The 23,571-nt window shown below is 41.6% G+C and overlaps 1 protein-coding gene across 1 annotated transcript; it reads right to left on the bottom strand.

Annotated features, from left to right (window-relative positions):
* Positions 1-1,201: 1,201 nt before the first annotated feature.
* LOC135489029 (transcription elongation regulator 1-like) lies at positions 1,202-22,252 on the bottom strand. The gene is made up of 20 exons (XM_064774098.1): positions 22,009-22,252; positions 20,548-20,669; positions 20,134-20,306; positions 19,687-19,848; positions 19,418-19,586; positions 18,936-19,103; positions 18,170-18,514; positions 17,567-17,853; positions 14,847-14,941; positions 14,328-14,473; positions 13,861-13,921; positions 13,487-13,664; positions 11,298-11,506; positions 10,882-11,032; positions 5,550-5,717; positions 4,409-4,594; positions 3,884-4,147; positions 3,434-3,534; positions 3,093-3,153; positions 1,202-2,841 (listed from the first exon to the last, which is right to left on the bottom strand). The coding sequence occupies exons 1-20, from the start codon at positions 22,131-22,133 to the stop codon at positions 2,707-2,709; spliced, it is 3,306 nt and encodes a 1,101-aa protein (XP_064630168.1). The 5' UTR covers positions 22,134-22,252; the 3' UTR covers positions 1,202-2,706.
* Positions 22,253-23,571: the final 1,319 nt, after the last annotated feature.

Below are 23,571 nucleotides of genomic sequence, written 5' to 3'. Positions count from 1 at the left end.
AGAATACATGAACTATGATGTAGTTGTATTGTTTCAATCATCGCAAATCTGCCAAGCACTCAGAGTTTACCAAATCAGAGTTTACCATGCTCGCCATGTTGGATGTTGAATTTACCATGCTCACCATGGTAAAATATTTCACCGACCCAATTCACCATGGTGAAGTGCTGTCAGTATAGTAGGCTTCCAAGTGTTCTCAATCCATGCAAAAAACGCCTTGTTTCAATGACTGTTAATGCAGGATCTAGAGAGAATGTACTGATAACATGTCACCAACATCCGTGCCAAATTTCAAAGCGATACAACGTCCCACTCTTCCCCCTTTCAGTATCATTAAATGCCACAAAAGTATACACTCAATTTCATTGTAAAATTAATGAATTTTTGAATTTTGAATAGAAAATTGGCTTCGGCGGCAGAAGTGCCGTCTAGCGGTAAAATGTAGAACTAAGTGTTTTGTCGAAGATTTCAGTTCTATTTTTTCCACGAGACGGCGCTACTTAGGTCTCGTGAGGGAGTTTTTCCCAAATGTACGCGATGATGACGTGCCCCATTAACGGGGCCGACGCACATCCCAAGTTCAGTGTACACATACGTCGGCAACAACAGTAAATGCGTAGTTTCTTGTTAGCCGCCTATGGAGTAGCGCTCTAGGTTTCAGAAACTCCAAAAAAACATGTCTTTGCCAAAACGACTGCTGAATCAACACTGGCATACCGTGAGAACAAGAAATCAATGATTTTTCAAGAACTACGGTTAGGGCTTGGCCGCGCATGAATACAAAAAAACTCCCTAATGAGACCTTGTACAGTGGGTGCTCGAATAATTGGTTTTCATGCCTCGGGAACATTATCTTGTATCAAAAACAAACAGAATTGATATAATAGTGCCTGGTTTTAGCTGTGAAAACAGCCCAAGCACAGACAAAAGCCATCATCCCATACAACTGAGAGAAGATACCACCTTAAGACGACAGCTCTCTCTTTGATCCTTTTTATTCCAACCGATACCGCTAGATTGCTAGAAACATGGCATTGAAATCCATAGAATGCCGCACCAGCTGAACAGATGTCTGGTTCATTGTGGTCATCGAGGACGCCGTCTCAGTCGCACAATGCAGGGGTCAATGCAAACCCCGTACCCCCCCCCCTCTTCTGTTCAGGGGAGACCGGGTTCGACGTCAGGAACACACACAAAAACGTTATAGTTATCATGACCTCTTTATTTTCTCAACAGCTTGTACATGTACGTACCAGGCAACGAATACCGGACTATTGACTTTTATGTTACATGCAAGTTTTCCAAAATAAGATACACAACCAACACTAACAGAACTTTCATCATTATTCTTTGAAGTTTTTATGCTCTTTACTGATTGAAGCCTCATTATTTTCTGGATTCAACTTTTGCCCTGTATCGCCACAAAGTCATCATCAAGTGTCATAAAGGCCAATCCAATATTGGTCAATCACGCCAATGCATCAAAGTATAAAACTGACCGCACATCTTAGATTGAAGATACCTGATATGCATTAAAGCAGTGTTGAATAAAATTATCAAGTTACAGTCATGATAACCTGTGGACTAAGATGTAAAAACATTTTTGATAAAATCATTGCTTTATGTGAACTGTTACAACATCATGGCCTCGCTACCCCTGGCAATCAGAGATCACAGTAGAATGTAACCATGCTCAAATCCCAGTTAATACCAAGAACGAAATCTGGTTCATGAATATCATAAATGCACTCCATGACAGTTTCTGCACTACCAGTAGTCAAAGCACTCTCCGTGTAAAGGTAATGAAGCCATCATGAGGTACAGGTCACCTCCCGTAGACTTTAAGTTGCTCATGATTTCCTTTTTCACAGTATTCACCATAAAGACATTACAGAGGCTCTCGTCGATAAAACTTCAAGTGCCTATCTTATCAACGATAGCTAGCTGAACGAGACTGACGGAAACAAGCTCTTCCATTTGTTTTTATTTCGCCAACACAACACTGAATTGTCCCATAAGTTAGATTCCAAGTTCAAATTAAAAATGATCAGACTCTTGATTTTTAATCCAATGACCAAACTCACATTATTTACTCTAAGCCTGTCTCGAGTTCACTGTGGTACCTGGTTCAAAACAACAATAATCTTACACAATTTTACAAATGCGTTCCTTCATTTCTCCCAAGTTCAACATGCAACATCTGTGTCTTTGCTTGCTCATAGGCCTACTAGATGTAAGTGCAAACTGCTACATTTCATGCTGAGAATCCTGTCCTACCATGGGTGCTTGCCAATTTTTTTCAGATACACTATGCACAGGTCTTCACACACCAATTTTGAATACTTCACAGTAAAAGCAGTCACGCTAAGCTTAGAAGCACAAACACAAGTCTAATGCCTGTCAAGCCCGTTTTCTCAGTCAAACTGAGTGTCAACATTCTCCTCAGGTTCAGCCTAAAGATCTCAATGCTCTTGCCATTGATGAAGACAACGCCTGGTTTAAAACCATGAGAACTCTCAAAACCCACCATTCAACTCGCCCCAGAACAACTTCTCAAAACAAACTCAAACAGATGAATACAGGCCGACTTCAAACTGCTCTGAGACCATCCAACTCATCGCCTTAAGCATCCATCGTTCATTCAATTATGTTATGATACAGCAGGAACTTTACAGATCTCGATACGATCCACGTCATTCACTTCCTTTATTTTCGTCTGCTCGGTTCCGATGCCGTGGGTGGGGGAGGTACACCCTTTCGATCAAGATCTTCCATATAACCCAGTAAGATTTTTTTCCTTTCTTCACCAACGCAGTCCAACACAAGGTAACGTCTATCATTCTGCAATGAAAGGAAACAAACAAATATAAGAATAAGAAAATGTTAGCACTGATCTCCTTGTTCCTATGATTTTAAATGCCAGGGGTCATCACTTTTGAATGCCAAGATCCCTACAGCTTTTGTCAATAACTTTCTCATTAGAAATATGCTGGACGACAAGAGAAAAAGCTCCCTCGGCATTTGATGTTTTTACATCTTTCCATATTTATCTGGTGACGAACTTCAAGAGTTAAAAGCACAAATTAACCCACCTGAAGTATCTTCTCCACATCTTTTAAATGCTGATCGGCATCTTGAGTCATCTTGTAAGACCTGAAATATAAAAGTACCAATCTGATATAACTTCCAGGCTAAGTATGACCTCTTATCTAACTACATGTAGTGTTTCAGAACATCGCACAATCAACTATGGCCTACATTCTAAAGCACAACGTTCGAAGACATTTTAGGGCGTAACAATTAAGAGAGAGGCCAGTTATAGTAAACACTGAAAAAATGCCGCAGACATCGATATCTTACAATAGCAAACCATCACTGGACTCGCAGGTAGGCTCTCTTCACATAGTAAAGCAGCCATAAGGATTATACTCACTTGTACGTGATCAGTCTTGTCTCCTTGAGTAACTCTCTGAAGTCAGCTTTGGCCACGATGAACTTCTCGTGAATGTAGTCGTTGAATTCACGCTCTCTTTTCTGCCATAAAGAAAACGAGCCTATTTATAAAGTTGTCATCATCACAAACAAATTCTCGTGCATCTTCATTTGGCCACAGATTTCTCCTTTCTCACTATGACTGAAACAACTCTGAACTTCTAAATCACTTGGAACTATGTTAGTCAACACATTGGGCAGCGTGCAAGGTTATTCATGTTTGAACAGGAGATTCTTCCGTTAATCAACTTGTGCCCATTTAAGAGAAGAATCTGAGGTTAAATGGTCTTGTTCTACCCAATGATATTATCCTCTTGTCTGCTAGTGTCACCATGAAATGATGTCTAATGAGTTAGTGAGATGCCACCGAACATCAGGCCAGATTTCTCACCCTGTCACTTGATGTGAACTTCGAATATCTCGGATCATCCTTTATGTGCTTCTTGACTTCCTTCCAAGTTGATGTCAAGGTCACTTCTGACGTTTCATCTAAAAGCTTGTGGAACATTTCTTTATTTTTCTTAACGAGTGCGTCAATGTGTTGATCAAACAGCTTCTCTTTCTCATCTCGGTCAAGTGATTCGACGAGTTCCCAGCGATGATCTTTACGCAGTGTTTTTCTTGTGTCTCTCCATGACGAGTCGGCAATACGAACCTACAATGACAGAAAATCATATTTTGTTCTCTTCAAGTTCTTTTTGATCTTAAGGAGTCCTGTGTTCAAAGTGAAAAAAAATAAGTTCGGAAATCCGGAGGATGGGCTTTTAACACAAGGTGTGTATGGAAATTGTAAGATAATGTGGCCTTTCATTCCTGTAACTGTGCATACTTGGTTGTGCAGCCCATAATGAAGTGCAGGGAGGGGACTCCAAAAACCTCGTTGCCACCACTCCAATTCAAGGTCTCCCATACTCACCATATCGGCCAACAAAGCTTTGAAGTGCTGTATCGCCTCATCCTTCTTATGCTGCTCACGTTCACGATCGCGATCCTTCAACGATGACGACAATGACCTCTGAACTTCTTTCTCGCGTTCGCGTAAACTGACTTCGATTCGTTCTTGCCGCTCACGATCCCGGCGTTCATCAGCATCGTCCGATTCCTAGAAGGGCGATCAAGTGTTATGGAAATACAAAATCAACTCAAAGACAAGTGGAGCACGCTAGTATTTAACTTGAAAGAACAACTACAGTAGAGCCGCTCTATTAAGGACACCCTTGGGACAGAAGTGCTGTCCTTAATAGAGAGGTGTCCTGATTAGAGAGGTCGAACTGAATGGAAACAACCAATTTGGGACCAAAACTAGTGTCCTTAATGGAGAGGTTGTCCTTAATAGAGAGGTGTCCGCTAAGGGAGGTTAGCTCATGTTTTTGATAACAGGAATTGAAGTTTAACCCTTAAACCGCCAGAGGCGACGATCGTCGACATAAGGGGGAAAGCGCCAGAGGCGACGATCGTCGACAGCAGACGTTTAGTTCCACCTGTCTGCTAAGAGATGGCAGTGAGTGTGCATGTACGCTATTTGGTACTTCGACAGTGATGCTTAGCACAAAATGGCATCGAACAAATTTCAAGTTTCTATACAAGCTTTTGAGTATTTTATCAAAAACTTGAAGCCCCATTTTCGCGGGAATGACGTCATCAGGAGTAATTAGCGCTGCTACGACTAATTAGACGGATGCTTCGACCAGGAATCGGATGGAAACGATGTATTTAGACCCAGACTTCATATTAAAATACCAAGGGAGGTATAAAAAGCTGATGGAGGTATGTTCTGGCCATATTTTTGTTGATTATGGGTATTTGCACTAATTAACCCCTAATTAGTAAATTTTGGCGGGAAATGTCACAAAAATCGACGGGAATTACCATTTGTATAAAATCATCAGTACATTCCATAGTGTTTGTAACAAAAATAACGTTGTTATTAATCATTTTCAAAAATGCTCGGTTAATTCGGCGCTCAGGGGTAATATGATTTTGTTAATTCGGCGCTTTAAGGGTTAATAGATTTTGTCTCTTTGGAAAGCTCTGTAAAATTGAATGCGAAGACTTACATCATCAAGGTTCTTGACATAATCTCTGAACCAGTCTTCACGACGAGAGCTGCTTTCGATAGCTTTGTAACGTGGGTCAGAGTCAATGCGTCGTTTCGTCGCGCTCCAACTAGAATGACGTTCAAGATCGCCTAGCTCCTTCAGCATTTGTATGTACTCCGTTTTAAGCTGAAAATACGAAAACGAGAGTCAGGAAAATGCAAACTTAATGTGCTCAATTGACAAAATGACATCAAAAATAACTTAAAACCTGGAATGTAATTCGGGAAACAGGAAAATGGGGGAAGAAATATGCGTTATTGCTAATTGACAGAAAATGTGAAAGTCAACGTGAAAGAATACAATATCAAAATGTAGGATATTTGCGTACTTAACATTCTATTTTCAAACAATGGGGTCTTGAAATTTCACCTCAATTTCATCAGACATGATGAGGTATTAAAAGTAAGCAAAATGTTCCAAGAATCAACTTCACACAAGTAAGATCTTCAGAAGCATTTATGACGTATCACCCCATTTTTGTGCTTCCTCATTAGATATTTAACATGCAAGAGCATTCAAGCTGAAAAGAAGATGTGATTAATGCACTGAAGGCACCATAGGGCTACATTTCAAGAGAGTCCCCCTTGAAAGTCACCCGAGAATTTAGCTGAACCGAGCTAATGGCTGATTACTGACTCTGCCATTCTGTTATGTCACATAGAATCTAACAGATATACGACTCACTGATATCTCAGGCTCACAGAGACAAGGGGTAAAATATTGCCGATTTCTTTAGGCCATTTTTCATTATTTCAGAAAAGTTAGTTCCGCGTTTTAAAAGGCATATACCAGTCTGCTGCCTGATGGTGCCTTCAGAGGACACAGAAATGAGTTCAGATCTCCAAAATAATATCTGGGCCCAGGGGAGATGAATTATCTGCATGATAGAGAAACATCATGTTATACACCCACCAGTACATCCAAACGGTTATAAACGGGCAGTAACAGGCTATACAACAGATGAATGCGGGCCATCCTTATCGAGTTGAATACGACAAACAAGTCCATCTATTCATTTACACTGTTGAGGAGTTTGATAATTATCAAGAAAGTTGTCGTTAGTGGTCTATCATTTAACTGAATTTCTAGATTTTTTTCTTGGAGTTGATCATCCTTGGGGTCGACTGCAGAGATGATGTATTTTGAAAACATATGAAGATTTAGATAACTTTATAGGCCTAGGTTTGATGATGATGATTGCATTTGATTCACTCCTAGTAATATCACATAAGAACCAACATGCATCATATATAATGACCAGACATCATCTGGTTGAAAGTCTTTCCCTGGTCGCTCAACAAAAACAAGGGAAAAGTGAAGGATTTGCAAGTCATGGAAAAATGGATTTTTGGTCTGAAACACCTCTCACATTTTGGCAACACTGCAAGAAGCTATGGTTCTGACTTTGTCTGATAAAGATGACAACCTTGATACTTTCCCCATGTTTGTGTTGATGAGCCATAATCCTGAAACTCAAGCATCATTAGCAATTCAGTCGTTTAAGAAATATTCCAACCTGGCGTCCAAGCCATACGATACTGATCAAAGCTGTCAAACACACGAGAGGAAGTTTGCATCTCAATCAGGATAAGCACTAATGACAGTGTAAAGTGTACAGCACGCTTGTCCATCCTGTTTCCCACGGCAAAAAGGTATGAAATTTCCATTTTGCCCAATGTTGATTTCTGGAAGAATCAACACACCCCACCCTGGCTCCAGCTGAAATATTTCTTCACCACTGAATTTGAGAACATGCTGGAACTTGCATGGTATCAATCACTTCTTTCAGAAAATGTATTTTGTATTTTTTGTGACCATCAAATGCTACAAACACGCAATCATGAGAGATGAAAATTTCACCCTGGTAGTCTATGCCTGAATAACCACAACTGTGATGGTTCAATTCCCATTCCTGTCTCGTTTCAAAAGAATATCATGCAAAAACCAGCATGATTTCAAATAATAAAACGATATCAGAACATTCACAATGTCAGTCAAATCATTGGTGCAAGATACCACCAGTGTCTTTGTAATGAGAAATCAAGAGTGGCCTACTAAATGTTTGAAAGAATCAGTTGCCACTGGACGCATTACAAATGTTTTCAAAGTCAGCTGCTACCACACCAATGCTTTGAATACCAAAATGCAAAAACCGTCCGACCAGGGGTTAATGAATCTACAGATAAACCAACATTTACTTTCTTTGAAACGTAGCCATTAACCCAGTCAAGGCAACTTGATAATCTGACGACAAATTCATGAACCCCGCTCGAATGATTGATTAAAATCACACAATTCGTATCAAAGTTTGCATTTCCTGCAAACAAAATTACAAATCTTTTATATTGTTGAAAGTAGGAAATGACGACGCTCCGGACCTGACAAACTTGACACGCTCACTGAACACAATCTCACTTCGTCACTATTTGAACATTTGTCTGCTTTAAAATGAGGCCTAATTCAACACCAAAATCTAAACAACGACTGATGCTATCCAACTTCAAAATTCATTATCGCTGAAACTATCAAAATTCATTATCGCTGAAACTATCAGAACTCCAAAAAGGGAAAATACTTGTAATGACATCTGATCAGAAAATGCAAACTCTGATTTGATCATAAGACTACTGTTGTTATAGTTTCATTGTAACCAAGCCCACAAAGCTTTGACTGAAGTGAGGGTATCCGTGAAATACTTCTTTGTGTCTTATTGCTTGACTTGACTTCAACAGGCCTATGAACGATACTTGGCCTAGATGATGGTGAGAATAGTACGGCTGCCAAATCCGCCAACCCACAGAACAACAGGAACACCAAGCCTGTTTCTATAAGACTATAGGGAGAAGCCAACATACTCATTACCAAAACCATGAAAAACCTCAATTCATTTTTGTGGACTTGGCTACCCATACACATCTCTAATAGACTTGTTATGAACTGGCCTAGCTAAAGATCAATTGTCCCAGATAGTTCTTCATGTGTTCAACTCTGCAAGTACTTGAATAATTTGTCAATTCGAATTTACTCCCGACAAGAAAAAAATGAACATACTGAAGGCATCAAACTTACAAAGCGTATTCTACGAGAGAACAACCTTTACGCTATTATTCATCGCATTGTTAGGGTGTGAGTGACTGGCTAGCGCACGGTGATTCACCCCGCTCTGCAGTGAACGATGAGAGGTGGCATCGGTGTCTTCAGGAAAGGAATTACAGAAGATTAGTATGAAAATCAAAAGAGAACATTGCGAGCGTCTCGCATGAAAATAACATGAAACAATTTTCGGTCAAGATTTTCGGAACGAATATCTACGGATTCCAAATCACAAATGTATCAATTTTTCATCGGTCATGATCCAACTGCTCGTGCTATAAAGCCTTATGATCTTATTCAATTCTTTGACTCGTCAAGTCATTTTTACGACAAAACTGATTTAAAAGCAGATACTAGAAACTAAACAATTAGTGACTCCAAACTAAGTAATATTAACAGTTTGCAACTTGTCAAAAGTCGATTCCTCCATTTTTCAGTCAAGTTTTGGTACGCAGTCTTATCAAAGGAATATATTTAAAAGCAAACAATGAATGATCCTCAAATTAGCATGTAAGCAAATTAATGAATTCTTCTTTGTAGGCAAACTAAACTGTAGCACATATCATTTCATTCTGATGTCAAGTATGTCCATCAAGGTTTCATAAATACAAATTTTCATGCTGAAAATAATTGGGTTAGAGCTGAAAAAAAGCTGAAATACTGTCATGAATTATGACCGAGGGGGCAAAATAGGAATTACCATTTTCATGATATGACAAAAAGCATGCAATCCTATAGATACATATACAGGGTGAGTCAACAGTCAAAATGACAAACAGCTCGTCTAGTTGTCAGAATATATTACACACATCCATTACATGTATTATCAAATCAATTAACAATTTAATTGGTAAATCATCAATGCTGTCAATCAAACAAATAGATCATTAAGACTTATTCAAAGATCAAGATCATAGATTCTATTGATTGTACTTGATTTATGAAAGAATTAGCTCTCAAAAACTAAATTTTGAACTCTTTACTCCAAGCAGCCAAATTACATCAATCCAAACAGTCCTTCCAAAAAGTATTTCTTGATATTTTCTTCCAATGGTTAAAGAAGTGGTTGATGAGGATGATTTAGCATGGATGCTAGTATCACAAGGAAATGCCAACAATTCACAATGAGAAATAACGCACTAGAATACAAGTGTATGCACTGGACAGACATAATGCTGAAAAAGATTTGATAAATGAAACAGAAATGTCATGGTGTACACGATGAGCACATTGGTCCCAGGTGCACTGAAACAATTTGCCAGGTCTCTTTATGTAGGTATGTGAGACCACACAAGGCAATCATTCTAAGCCACCAGGAACAGTCGCCCTGGCTTGGAACTGAGAGGTTGGCAAAAGTACCTGCACTTGGGACCAGCATGACAAAAAGGCACAATATTACGTTTAATCGTAATTGCGGGTAATAATCTGAAGCGACAGGCCATTATGTTGAAAATTCATAGAACAAAATTGTTACATCTTCCATTAATAATGTGAAAGATAAACAGGAAGATGAGGAGATACAAATCATTGTGGGATGTCAGCTCAAAAGTATTTGACGCTGATGAGCAGTTACGCTAGTTTAAACAATGATGCTAACAACGAAATTACATCAATCTTGCACAAGCTATCATAGCTAGCTAACAATATTGGAAAATTTTGTGAAGTAATTCGAATTCCGTATGCAGCCTTGTCAATTCGGAACTGAAGTAAGGTACTGATTCCTTGCTGCTTTCAAACTTTATTTGATCCTTGAACTTGAAACTATGGATAACTCCTGGATGGAAAACTCACAACTCGTGCAGTCAACAAATATTCGAGTTTTTTCGAGAGCCCATTTTCAACAACTTTTTCGTTTTTTGTCTAGCAATATCAACCTTGCACTAAGGAAGATGTAGGAGCGTACAACAGTTGCTGTTTTGATAATACTTTCTCAAAATTGTCATAAACCTGGTTACTCCAGGTGGAGCAGAAGTCACTCACAAGATTCCTCCACATCTCATGTTCTCAGGATGATTTCTGAACTAGTATCCAGATCATCCGTGTTCGACTTTCACAGAACCACAGAGATAAGATCCTTAGATCACCAGCTTTCTTCAAAAACATGAAATGAAGCAAAAGGTATCAACCAACGCGTGTGAGTTTTCCAACTGGGTTCATGGTCGCGTTTAAATAGTTGCATTACTGAATCGATGTTTACCTTTTCTTTCTGGTTGGCCTTCTCCTCTTTTTCCCGTCGCCTCAGCTCCGAGCAGTAGTCAGCAAACAGATTTTCCCGTTCACGCATCTTCTCGATACCCTTGAACCGTTCATCCTTACCATATTTGGAGGCAAAGTCGCTGAACGATGACCTGGAAAGAAAAGAATTCCAACATGAGCTCTGTTTTCTCCAACGAAGGCAACTTTTATCTCAAATTGGGTGTCATCCAATGATCTCACAGCAGGTCATCTTGACATATAGGCCAAGTGAATCTTGACCATGGCAGAGGAATGCCATTCCAAGAGTGAAGTATCCAAGCCAGTTCATCCAGAGATGAGTGTTATAGCCTGTCAGAACATCTGGCCTTCTGCTGCCGAATGATTCTCCAACAACGACTCACAAAGCATGCGACTTACTTCCCATGAAGTTTGACCTCTTCCATCAGCGCCCTGAACTGGTCCTTCTTCTCCCTCAGCTTATTCTTGCGCTCTCGCCTCTCCTCCTCAGCTCGCTCCTTCACGTAGTGCTCAAACACCTGCTTGCGTTCCTTCGACGTCAGCAGAAGGTAACGCGGATCAAACACGATCTTGTGCAGCTCTTTTTCCCAGGTAGAGAATGCCGACACCTGGAAAAGACGATCAAGTAAGATGAGGGGAGAGGTTTTGGAAAAATATGACGATTATAACAGAAACTTCGATGCCAAACTATGTTTTTGTGCCAGAAAAGGAAAAGGAGCATTCCTGCCACTTTGCAACACCATGGTATTCAAAGGAGGCTGCCATGCCTTACCAGTGCAAACTCGTCTGATTTTCCACCAACTTCATCTTTGAATGCATATTTCAGTCACCTACACCACGAACCTTGGTTTTGGCGAGAGGTAAGTGTAGACATAAGCAATTAAATTAGCAGTCAACTAAATGTAACTCATATTTCCTTGTTCAAAACTTTGCAACAGCAACGTGCAGTCGAGGACAACTTCCTTGTGTCACGAACTCCAATTCACGAAACCTACATCCATCATCTTGAGAAAGACTGTTCTTTTCAAAATCCATCAAAATCTCCAGTTAAGTAAAATGTTCGACAGAAGATTACCAATTCCGCTCCAAAAGTCCGCATGGCACTCTGTAATTTCTCCAGCATACCTAAGCAGCTAACACCAACAAAATCAGATGAATAAGTAGAACACAAGAACATTCTAGATAAACCTGGCCTCGATATGTCACCCTGTGGGACTCCAACCAACGCATTAGAAATCAACATAAGTACATCAACATCAAGGTCTGTCCAGACCAGAAATTCTACTTTTCATTCCAAACACGGAACATGAATTAGATTCATTCTATTTGGCAAGCATCAAGAGTATGGTATGCAGTAATCCTATATCATATCAAATAATTCTGATCTCAGCTTCCAAGAGGAATCCAACGACTCAAAATCAACATCTTCCAAAGTCTCTGATCAATTCAATCGAGAGATCACAATTTTATAACAATAATTTCATCGCGCAAGGAACAAAGCAACATCATTATCATCATAAAAATACTGATTAGTCAAGGAATCAGAAATGGCAATGAGCAAATGAATTAATTCACATATCACACCAAATTAATCAAAGTGTGCATGTTATTATCTTGGGATGTATCAAAGAGCAAATCACAGCCGACATGGATGATTCCAAGGGTAGAATTCATTACGAACATCTCCCCAGGAAACTTTTTACTCTAATATCAGAATGCTACCACTTTAGAAACACTCTATTTACAAGATATAATGCAAAGTTAGTTGGGCTTGACAAGCAGTACAGGTAGAAGAAGGTATTCAGAGAAGCATTCCTACCATGTGAAACTTACCAGACCTTGAAAGGGATCACTCAACAAGAATGCCGGATCAAGCCATACTTTTGTCCTCCTGTCAAGCTCATCAGGCTTCTGCATGTCAACGATTGATGACTCGCTCAAAATCTCAAGTTAGAACGTCAAACCTACCACCATATCAGACTATTCCAGATCACCATAATCACAAACTACACTTCAGGTTATTCAAAACAAATTTTAGATAGACTTATAGCCACGTTAACACCAGCATTAGTGACAACACTTGTGCTGAACGACCGGGCCAAGTTCTTCTGAAAGTCCCCTCAGTTCATCAGGTGTTGAGCTTCAAGCTGAACCATGTAGATCCAGAAACCGGCACATAGTCCTGGACACCAGTATCACACTGTACATACCATTTCAGAGGTTTTCCTTTTCCAGCTGTGCTGGTTTAAACTGAGAATCCTTTCATTACCCATTGGGAAGAAAATGATCAAAGAAGAAAGAAATGCAACAAAGATAGCTGAAAACTTACTGTATACTCACAAATACATAAAATGTCCCTTCTCAGAATTCTGCTTTCCATTGCTGAAATCCTTCTTTACGACACGACCCAATGTACCAATAATATACTGACCTAAAACACTCACATAAAAGTTCCAGTCTGTGCAACATCTTGTGCCCCCATCCCCTCCACGGAAACCTATATCCTGTACAAGGCCAACAATGGAAACAAAGACAGCCAAAACATACAATGGAATCGAAAACAATTCACTCCTCAATTTGAAACGTACCTCTTTCTCAGCCAGCATATCTCTAAATTGCTTCATCCTGATCTCGAGTGGGACGACCGCCCTTTCCCTCGCCGCCTTCACCTCAGCCTCAATGGCCGCCTCCTTGCCAGCGTCGATCATCGTTCGCTGATCTTTCTTTTGTACCACTGGTTCTTCTTTCTTCACTTCTTCTTCAATCCTAGAGCATGAAAATTGATACTTTTAGTCAACTTCAAGTCACTAGCTTCCAATGTAGCATAGCCCGACTGTGTATTTTGTATATTCAGATAAAAAACAATCACAGTGGCCATCAAACATTCAATTTGATGATGTTGAGTCTATTCTGCCAGTCAATGCATGTTTAGGAAAAAATTGGGAAATATTAGTGGACTTACTTCTTCTTTTTGGGTTTTGGCTCATCTTCTAGCACCTCTTCTTCGGCTTTTTTCTTCAGACCTGCAAAAAAATAAAAAGAGTTGTCACCATGGGTGCTTGATGAAAGGAGAAACATTCCATCCAGGGAGCGACACTAGCACCAATATTGTCTTAGAGAGCGCAAACATTCGAGGAAACCCGGCTCAGGGCGCCACCTTCCCTAGTGTGACTGAACCGCTACTTATTCAGAACCACAGCACAATTTGTTGTAAACATGACTTATTCATGAATTGCGAATGTTCATCATCATCGAGCGGTTGTCTTTTCTATGAATCAACATACAGAAACCAGTATGTCCTTTTGAAATACAGCAGTTAGATGCATTCTGTGGATACCCCAGATTCACGGCATCCTGTCTCATGATGAGACAGCTGTGATGCTTACACTCAGTCACTTCCTGCTGAAGAGGCTTAGTATTATAACTCACCTTTGTTTTCCAGAACATCTGGAACCGTCTCGACCATCTTGGTAACATCTGAACGTCCCACGAGATCCTCGGGTCTTTCCCACACTGACTTCTGCTGACTAGGGTTGAAGAAGAACACGCGGCCATCACCAGTCCAAACAACACACCTTAAAATGAGAAAATTATATCAAGGATAGAGACGTGATCTAGTCCTTATACCATACACTGGGACAATACGCACCTTATTCAGAACCACAGCACAATTAGTTGTAAACATGAGTTATTCATGAATTGCGAATGTTCATCATTATAAGTGCAGTACTGTTTTCCATACAACATGCAGCGTATTTATTCAAAGAACCTTCTCGAATTTAATGTTGACACGGGTGTTAAAACCAAACAAAGATTATGTGATATGATCAGGTTCAACTATCAAGCTGGAGAACTTCAGCAGATTGAGAACTCCTAAGAAATCTAGGGTCCAGTAGATGATATTTATTTATTCTGCAGACTGATTAATGAAGTGGTGTTGCTACCTACCAGGGTGTGCCTGGCACAGGGGTACTGGAGACTGGCTTGGCTCTCTCAGCTGCCTTCTGTTCCTCTGTCATCTCTTCCTCTTCTTCTTCTTTCTCCTGGAAGAGAGAACAGTGAATACTTGAGAGCCATTAGACTCAGAGGGGAGACTGAACAATCACTGTAGACAAGTTAGCTGCCCCAATACAGCAAGGTTGCAGAGGAGTCTGGACATTACCACTCCTTATTCAGAATGAAATGGCCAGGGCCATTGTGCTCACCTCATGTGGAGGAAAGATGGATAAAGAGCATGGTATTGTGTCATGTAGTGTTAGGTTTGATGTAGGTCCAAGCAATTACAATTTTCCCAAAATGGCCAATTTACAGTACATTCGACCTCTGTGACCTTGAAAATGGCCAGGGCCATTGTGCTCACCTCATGTGGAGGAAAGATGGATAAAGAGCATGGTATTGTGTCATGTAGTGTTAGGTTTGATGTAGGTCCAAGCAATTACAATTTCCCCAAAATGGCCAATTTACAGTACATTCGACCTCTGTGACCTTGAAAAGTAGGTCAAATCAAAGAAGACCCTGGTGACACATTGAATGGTTGTTAGAATTAGATGTACCTATGATATAAAATTGGTGCCAATCGGGCAAGTCATTACTAGGAATAATGGCATTTTGAAGAATTTAGGATTTGGCCCCCTCCCTGGAGGCCAAACGGCAAATCAGATCGCACCAAACTTCGGTACCTGAGATCACCTCACCAAGGGGTACATGTGTACTTAATTTGTGATCAATAGTCATTGCAGTTCAGAAACGTGCCATAGTTACGGCCTGACGGCAAATTTTTGCCATTTGACCTCTGTGACCTTGACAAGAAGGTCAAATTAAAAACCTGTGTGACATATACTGTATGGTGGTTAGATGTACCCATGATATCAAATTGGTGGCAATCGGGCAAGAAGTTAAGGAATAATCACATTTTTAAGGTTTTTGGATTTTGCCCCCTGGTGGTCAAGTGGTGAATCATATTGGACCAAACTTCGGTCCCTGAGATCACCTGACTAAGGGGTAAATGTGTACCAAATTTGGTATCAATAGTCATTGCAGTTTAGAAACGTGCCATCGTTACATCCTAACGGCCAATTTACACCATTTGACCTCTGTGACCTTGAAAAGGAGGTCAAATCAAAAACCCGGAGGATATATGATGCACCTTTGCTAGAAGTACCTACCATATTTTTTTCAAAATTTCCCGACTACTATTAAGGGAGATATTGCATATTTTCACTTTTAACGTTTGGCCCCCTGGTGGCCAAACCATGAAACGAATCGGACCGAAACTTGGTCTCCAAGGTGTCATTACATAAGGGTACATGTGTACCAAGTTTCAGCTCAATAGCTCTAACAGTTACGAAACGTGCCCTGCTAACGGACGACGGACGACGACGACGACGACGACGACGACGACGACGACGACGACGACGACGACGACGACGACGACGACGACGACGGACGACGGACGCCACGGTATGGGGTAAGCTCACCTCTGCTAAGAGGTGAGCTAAAAAGTAGGTCAAATCAAAGAAGACCCGGGTGACACATTGAATGGTTGTTAGAATTAGATCTACCTATGATATAAAATTGGTGCCAATCGGGCAAGTCAGGAATAATGGCATTTTGAAGAATTTAGGATTTGGCCCCCTCCCTGGAGGCCAAACGGCAAATCAGATCGCACCAAACTTCGGTACCTGAGATCACCTGACCAAGGGGTACATGTGTACTTAATTTGTGATCAATAGTCATTGCAGTTAAGAAACGTGCCATAGTTACGGCCTGACGGCCAATTTACGCCATTTGACCTCTGTGACCTTGACAAGAAGGTCAAATTAAAAACCTGTGTGACATATACTGTATGGTGGTTAGATGTACCCATGATATCAAATTGGTGGCAATCGAGCAAGAAGTTAAGGAATAATCACATTTTTAAGGTTTTTGGATTTTGCCCCCTGGTGGTCAAGTGGTGAATCATATTGGACCAAACTTCGGTCCCTGAGATCACCTGACTAAGGGGTAAATGTGTACCAAATTTGGTATCAATAGTCATTGCAGTTTAGAAACGTGCCATCATTACATCCTAACGGCTAATTTACACCATTTGACCTCTGTGACCTTGAAAAGGAGGTCAAATCAAAAACCCGGAGGATATATGATGCACCTTTGCTAGAAGTACCTACCATATTTTTTTCAAAATTTCCCGACTACTATTAAGGGAGATATTGCATATTTTCACTTTTAACGTTTGGCCCCCTGGTGGCCAAACCATGAAACGAATCGGACCGAAACTTGGTCTCCCAGGTGTCATTACATAAGGGTACATGTGTACCAAGTTTCAACTCAATAGCTCTAACAGTTACGAAACGTGCCCTGCTAACGGACGACGGACGACGACGACGACGACGACGACGACGACGACGACGACGACGACGACGACGACGGACGACAGACGCCACGGTATGGGATAAGCTCACCTCTGCTAAGAGGTGAGCTAACCACAGCACAATTAGTTGTAAACATGATTTATTCATGAATTGCGAATGTTTATCATCATAAGAGCCTCACTTCACTCATCAACTTGTTCGATATCCAAACATGTCAAAAATGACTGAAGACACTCCTAACATAACGTTCAGTTCTCATGTCAAATGAGTAATAGTTCCGTCATTTTCAATGCGTACCTCTTCTCTCTTTTCTTCAGGGGCCTCCTCTGCCTCCATCGGTTCCTCTGCCATCACATCCCCGTTCATCCTGTTCCCTTCCTCTTTATGCATCACTGGCTGCATCTGTTGTTGCATCTGCTGTTGTTGTTGTATCTGTTGTTGTTGTTGTTGTTGTTGTATTTGTTGTTGTTGCTGTGCGTGTATGGCTGCAGCCTGGGCTTGGACCTTGGCTTGGATCTGCTGAACTGGCGTGGGTGATGGCGCTGTCGTCTGATTCTGCGTCTGGTTGAACTTGGCCATTGTCTCTGCAACGGAAATTGTGAACTGTGACGCAAAAATCTTCTAAATTCGGTTCTAATTTCAATAGAAATCCGTCTTAAGATTCTCTCTATGGGAAAGAAAGAGTAAGATTCTTAAAAGGCTTTCACAGAACAGCTCCTTATTCAGAACCACAGCACAATTTGTTGTAAACATGACTTTTTCATGAATTGCGAATGTTCATCATTATAAGAGCGGTACTTTTGTCACAATGCTCTTTATAAAGAGAGTTTGCATAGGTGCATTGTGTTTACTGTTAATCAATATCATTACCGGTACTGGTAAGTATCAGACAATTCTTACCTTCCCAGTCTGACAGACATTTTGGCTTTTCCCACGTCGTCTCAAGCGACTTCACATTGTAATAGTACGGCCGCCCATCACCCGTCTTATACTCGAACCACTCTGCCACCTCTGCTGGTTTAACAGGCGCCTGAGGTTTGGCTGCTGACTGGAAGACAGCAACTGGTGGCTCATTCTGCTTGGGACTAGAAGCAGCGTTCTCCGTCGGCTGCGCTGCCTGTGAGTCGTCTCCAGCTTGATTTGGCATCTTGTCCGGGGGGCCTCCCATACCCATTGGTGGTGGCATGTTTGGGTTGAAGCCTGGCGGTGGCATCATGTTAGGATTGAAACCTGGTGGCATCATACCTGAAAGTTTATCACCATTTTGTACACCCCTTACAAACTAGACCCAGGTTTTACAGGTTGAGAACAAATTCATTTTGTTCAGCGACCAGTTTTGTATCAGAAGATTTCAAGTTTTGATCGGATACAGTTGTGATTTGACCGTCTCAACACTCAACATGACATAACCGCTATTATTCAGAACCACAGCACAATTTGTTGTAAACATGACTTTTTCATGAATTGCGAATGTTCATCATCATCGAGCGGTTGAATCAACATAGAAATAAAATACTTTCACTAAAGCAGTGTAGTTTTAGACATGATGCACCAAATGTAATCATGAGTCGATAATCAAACAGGTAATCTTCAAAATTAACAAACAGATTAACTTTTCAGACAGTATTGCAAATTTATTACACATTCATATTTTCATTCATCTTACCAGGAGGAAATCCCGCGAATGGGAATGGAGGTTTTTGTGCGTTGTTCTGGGGAGGCATCTGCTGCTGTTGCTGTGGAGACTCTGAGCCTGGCTCAGCAGCATTTGTCTGTGCTTGTGTGCCCTCTGCTGGCTGCCCCTGGTTCTGTATGGCCTGGCTGGCGGCTTGGGCTGCAAAGATACAGAAATTATCCTAACTTGGAGCAGGTCTGTTGCAAGGAGCAAGGTAGACATCTCAAATAAACTATATTCATGACAGGTCAACAGCAGGGAAAGCAGGCCAAGTCAAAGATGATTCTCTCAATGGTACAAATCTGAAGGAAGGAGGCACTGCATCAGGCAAATAAGAACAAATGTTTTGATACTTTCTTCCCCGCAATCAGCCAGATCTTGTGAGATCTTTCCAAATAATATTCAAGTATTGACACACAGATTGAGAGACACTTCAAGAAACAAGTCAAAGCCAACACTACTAATTTACTCACCATGAGCTACAGCTGCCTGAGCAGCAGTTGATGGTGAAGCACTTGTGGCTGCCGGTCCTCCCTGGGCCTGGGCCTTGGCAAGATTATCCACCTCTTCCTGTGTGATGATCTTAACATTCTCCGGCTTGGTCCACTTTGATTCCCTCGTTTTCAAATGGTAATAGTAGCACTGGAAAATAGAAATAACAATAAAACATCTAAACATGTGGCAACCGCCCATTAACAGCTTACATCGAAACAAAGCTATCACCCCGAATATGGACTCTCACCTTGCCATCTGCCGACTTGTTCTCAACCCATATTTCACCATCCAGGGAGAGGCCCGATCCAGATGCTGGAGCACCTGAACTAGGTCCTGCTTGGTAGCCTGGTGGCGGCACATTAAAGTTGGGAGGTGGGATACCTGGTGGGGGCATACCCATTGGAGGACGCTGGAAGAAAGTAGAAAGTTTACAAGAGATAAGTTTCCTCTGTTCAACAGTCTGTGGGCTAATCAATGTTAAACTAGAAATGAAAAGGTTACCTTTGACCGATCGAGATCTGGCAGAATGAAGATTCTATTTCTTAATCTTAAATAAAATCAGCAATTTGAGCTTTTATCGACTGCCTGACATTCTCAAAATAAGACCTTTTCCTTCATACCAAAGACCACATTTCTATTACTTAGGCCCACAAATTCTGGTTAGTTGTTGCTTTAAGATATCATTGGTACTTACTCCACCCGGTGGGGGCATGCCTGGTGGTGGTGGCATTCCAGGTGGTGGTGGCATACCAGGTGGTGGGGGCATGCCTGGTGGTGGCATTCCTGGTGGGGGCATGCCTGGTGGTGGCCCATAGGCAGGATCAAAGGGTGGACGTCCAAATGGCCTTGGTGGAGGTCCCCTCATACCTGAATGATGAAATTTAAGAAATAGAAACTACAGAAACAGTGTGATGAATTCAGAATTTCAGGACCCCATATCACTACACTTTTTTAAAATGAACATTTGTGCCATGGAAATTTCTTCAAGCTCAAACTGAAACTGAAACAAAAGAAACTTTTTATCTATGATTATGATAAGATTGGTCTTCAGTCTCTAATATCAGATTGCTAAATGATTCTATTGAGTCAATATAAACAGCCAACTAACCTGGTGGGGGTCCTCTCATGCCTGGGGGTGGTCCTCTCATGCCTGGGGGACCAGGAGGAGGACCACGTGGAGGTGGGCCCCTAAATCTAGGAGGACCTCTTGGTGGACCACCATAAGGAGGACTAGAAGAGAAAGAAATAATGAAGGTCAATGTTAATGGATGGGGTAGGTTCTCTTATAGGCTCTGTACAACTGAGGGTTGGCCTGTTGGGAAGATGAAATAGGCCTTTCTGCTCGAGAGGCATTGCCTGGCGTCTTAGACCGCTAAAAAAAGATATTGCACTTTTTGTAGGTGTATGTTTTGGCGCTGAGCAGTCATGGGTTTCACCTACAACGAAGGGCCTATTGTAACTTTAAATCAGGGGTCGAAAAATCCAAATTTGCCCTACTAGCCCAGGACTAGCCTCAATCACAGGCCCCTGAAGCCTAGTTAGCGGGATTATTGGGCTAAACAATGGGATAAGCCAGGAAAGTACTATGAGAAGAGTAAAAAATAAAGGTAGGCAAGCGCTGGACCAGATTTGAAGCGAGAGACAGCTCCACTTCGGACCCCTCGTACGACCGGAAAACGCCGAGAAACAAACAATTTGTTGCTCACCACGCCATCTATAAGACTCCAATTATCAATCCCAGGCCATTTCAAAGTCATCATTCGCCTATGTAGTTGATATGCGAATGATGGCTTTGAAAAGGCTGGCTTATCCCATTGTTTAGCCCGATATTCCCGCTAACAAGGCTTCAGGGGCCTGTGCCTCAATGCAGAGTGCACTAGCCACAAGCAAAAGCTACTAGCCCGAGACTATTTCAGCAGGCGACAAGTCCACGTGATTCAACAGAGATTCCTGAAGACCGCTATTTTATTAATTGGAAGTAATTGGGCAGCATTTTAACAGTGAAACATCCCCCATGTACAAACTAGTATTATAGTGTATTTGGGCCTTGGCGGGAGTGTTAGCATTGGGAGTAAGCGCCACCCATTAAAAGGCATGGACAACTTCAAGTAAATTGCTTGAATAAGCTTGTATATTTTTACTTTTATGCCATGGTAAACAAACGTTGCCTGTGAAAAGGGTCGTTTCAAAATGGCCGACATTTACTTTCGCAGGGTGTCAATTATAGGCCCTATGCAAAAATACTGCGACTCGTGCGACCACACCTGTATTTCATTTATATCAATTGGTCGGTACAGACAAATCGACAAATCTAACCTGAAAAATGCAACAAAAATGCACCTCCTAAACTGATTCCTTCAGTTCGATCTTTTAATGGTAAGCGTAATGCATTCAGCATTTATGAAGTGCAGGCAAACATCCCAGTGAATGCACTGCTTTCTCCATCCAATGCATGCATGCAAAAGTCAAAGAAGCCGGTCCGCGGTCGGCGAAAATCGAGAGAAATATGCCCAAGTCTACCAAGAAATACGGCAAAACCTAAAGGTCCAAGTTGAATTGCAATAGTTACCGAGGTCCTCGAGGTCCTGGTCCTCTTGGTCCCCTATAAGGAGGAGGTGGTGGGCCTCTAGGACCGTCATATCGTGATCTTGAAGCTTCTTCATCATGTTCTCGGTTTTCACGATCTTCCGCCATCTTTTCTTTTCTACGTCGACACGCTTGCCGTTGGCCTCGTTGTGAATATGGAATCGATTTCCCAATCGCTGGGTATTCGGTCGTTTCGCTCCCTGACCTTTACGCCCCAGTCGTTTCGGTCCAAATTGAAGTCACTTAAACCCCCCGTCCTTCTATTAACATGTTTTAGCCAGTGCGCTGGGGGAAGGCCAACAAGTGTCTGAAACAGTGAAAACAAAAACACTTGAAATAAGAAGTAAATGGGTTTTGATAGAAAAATTCCCTACCCTTCCATTTCCAGTTAAAATAATACAAAACAAACATGAGCACAGTGAAAATCATTGATGGCGTTGTAGGTTAGACACTGCTGTTCAAAAGATTTGAAATATTCTCCTCACAACCCAAAGAAGAAAACCTAGGGGGCTTATTCGTTATTCATTTCTTTGCAGTGAATTAACGAGTAAACATCGTCTCTCAGACACTTGGGAAACGCATCTGAGAGCATCTCAGTTTCAAAATTTTCCTGCTGGAGACCCCCAGACCTCCCTTCGTGGGTGAGCGCCTACTGCGCTTTCATGTGATTGTGAGGGCGAACCCTCACCATATTCAGGCTTCGCCCTCAACGGGGCCCCCTCTATCCAGCTGTGCTGGATCCACTCCCTTATTTGATGGTGACCTACCATGTGGTCCAGCCACCAGTCAGACAAGGATCCCCTTTTGCGATTTGTTGCTACTTGACTGGCTGTACCGAGGCTACTTTTTGCTGGGTTACTGGATGTACCAAGTCATGCCCGCTGAAACGACGAGTGATCATATCAACATTGTTGTGGCGATACTCTACACCATCCCTTCGCAATTCCCACAGCCCGTGATCACTGTTCACTAAAAGATTTGAGAAACAAGTCGTCACAATTCCGTTGGCGTCATATGCAATTTGAATTGCAGCAGACGTCGCGGTTTAACATAAGTTGTGTACCGGTGCTACCGAATACGCTGCATGACACAAGGGCCTTAACATCACAGTAGAAAAGAATCATATTGAATTTGGCTAAATCACAGGGCTCAGCCAGGCCTCTGATATCATGATGGGGGGCGGGCGAGGGGGTTGGTCCAGCAGCGGCTTGCAGCGGACATTTGTCTTGACTCTTGCTTAGCGCTGCTACAGCTTAAAGTGCTGTGGTGTCATCATTGGCGAAATGGACCAAAGTTTGTGAGGGGCTGAGTTTCGTCCAAAAATATATCTGTTTACACACTACGGCAATGGCGTATTGCAGGTACACGTCAACGGGTCATTGATTGTCGGACGTCAGTTCGCCAAGAAAACCAAAGGAATCGAAGGATTCATTGAACTCATTAACACATCATTAGTTTTCAGTGAAGTGCAACTGTATTCCTAGGTAAATCACTTTGGTATATAGAGAGTAAGATTACAATTAACTCGCGTTAAAGTTTGAGTTCC

Source organism: Lineus longissimus, chromosome 6 (genome assembly GCF_910592395.1).
Source record: "Lineus longissimus chromosome 6, tnLinLong1.2, whole genome shotgun sequence".
In the NCBI taxonomy this organism is placed as follows: domain Eukaryota; kingdom Metazoa; phylum Nemertea; class Pilidiophora; order Heteronemertea; family Lineidae; genus Lineus; species Lineus longissimus.
Note: the sequence above shows the minus strand (reverse complement) of the source record. Positions and strands in the feature narration are given on the sequence as shown.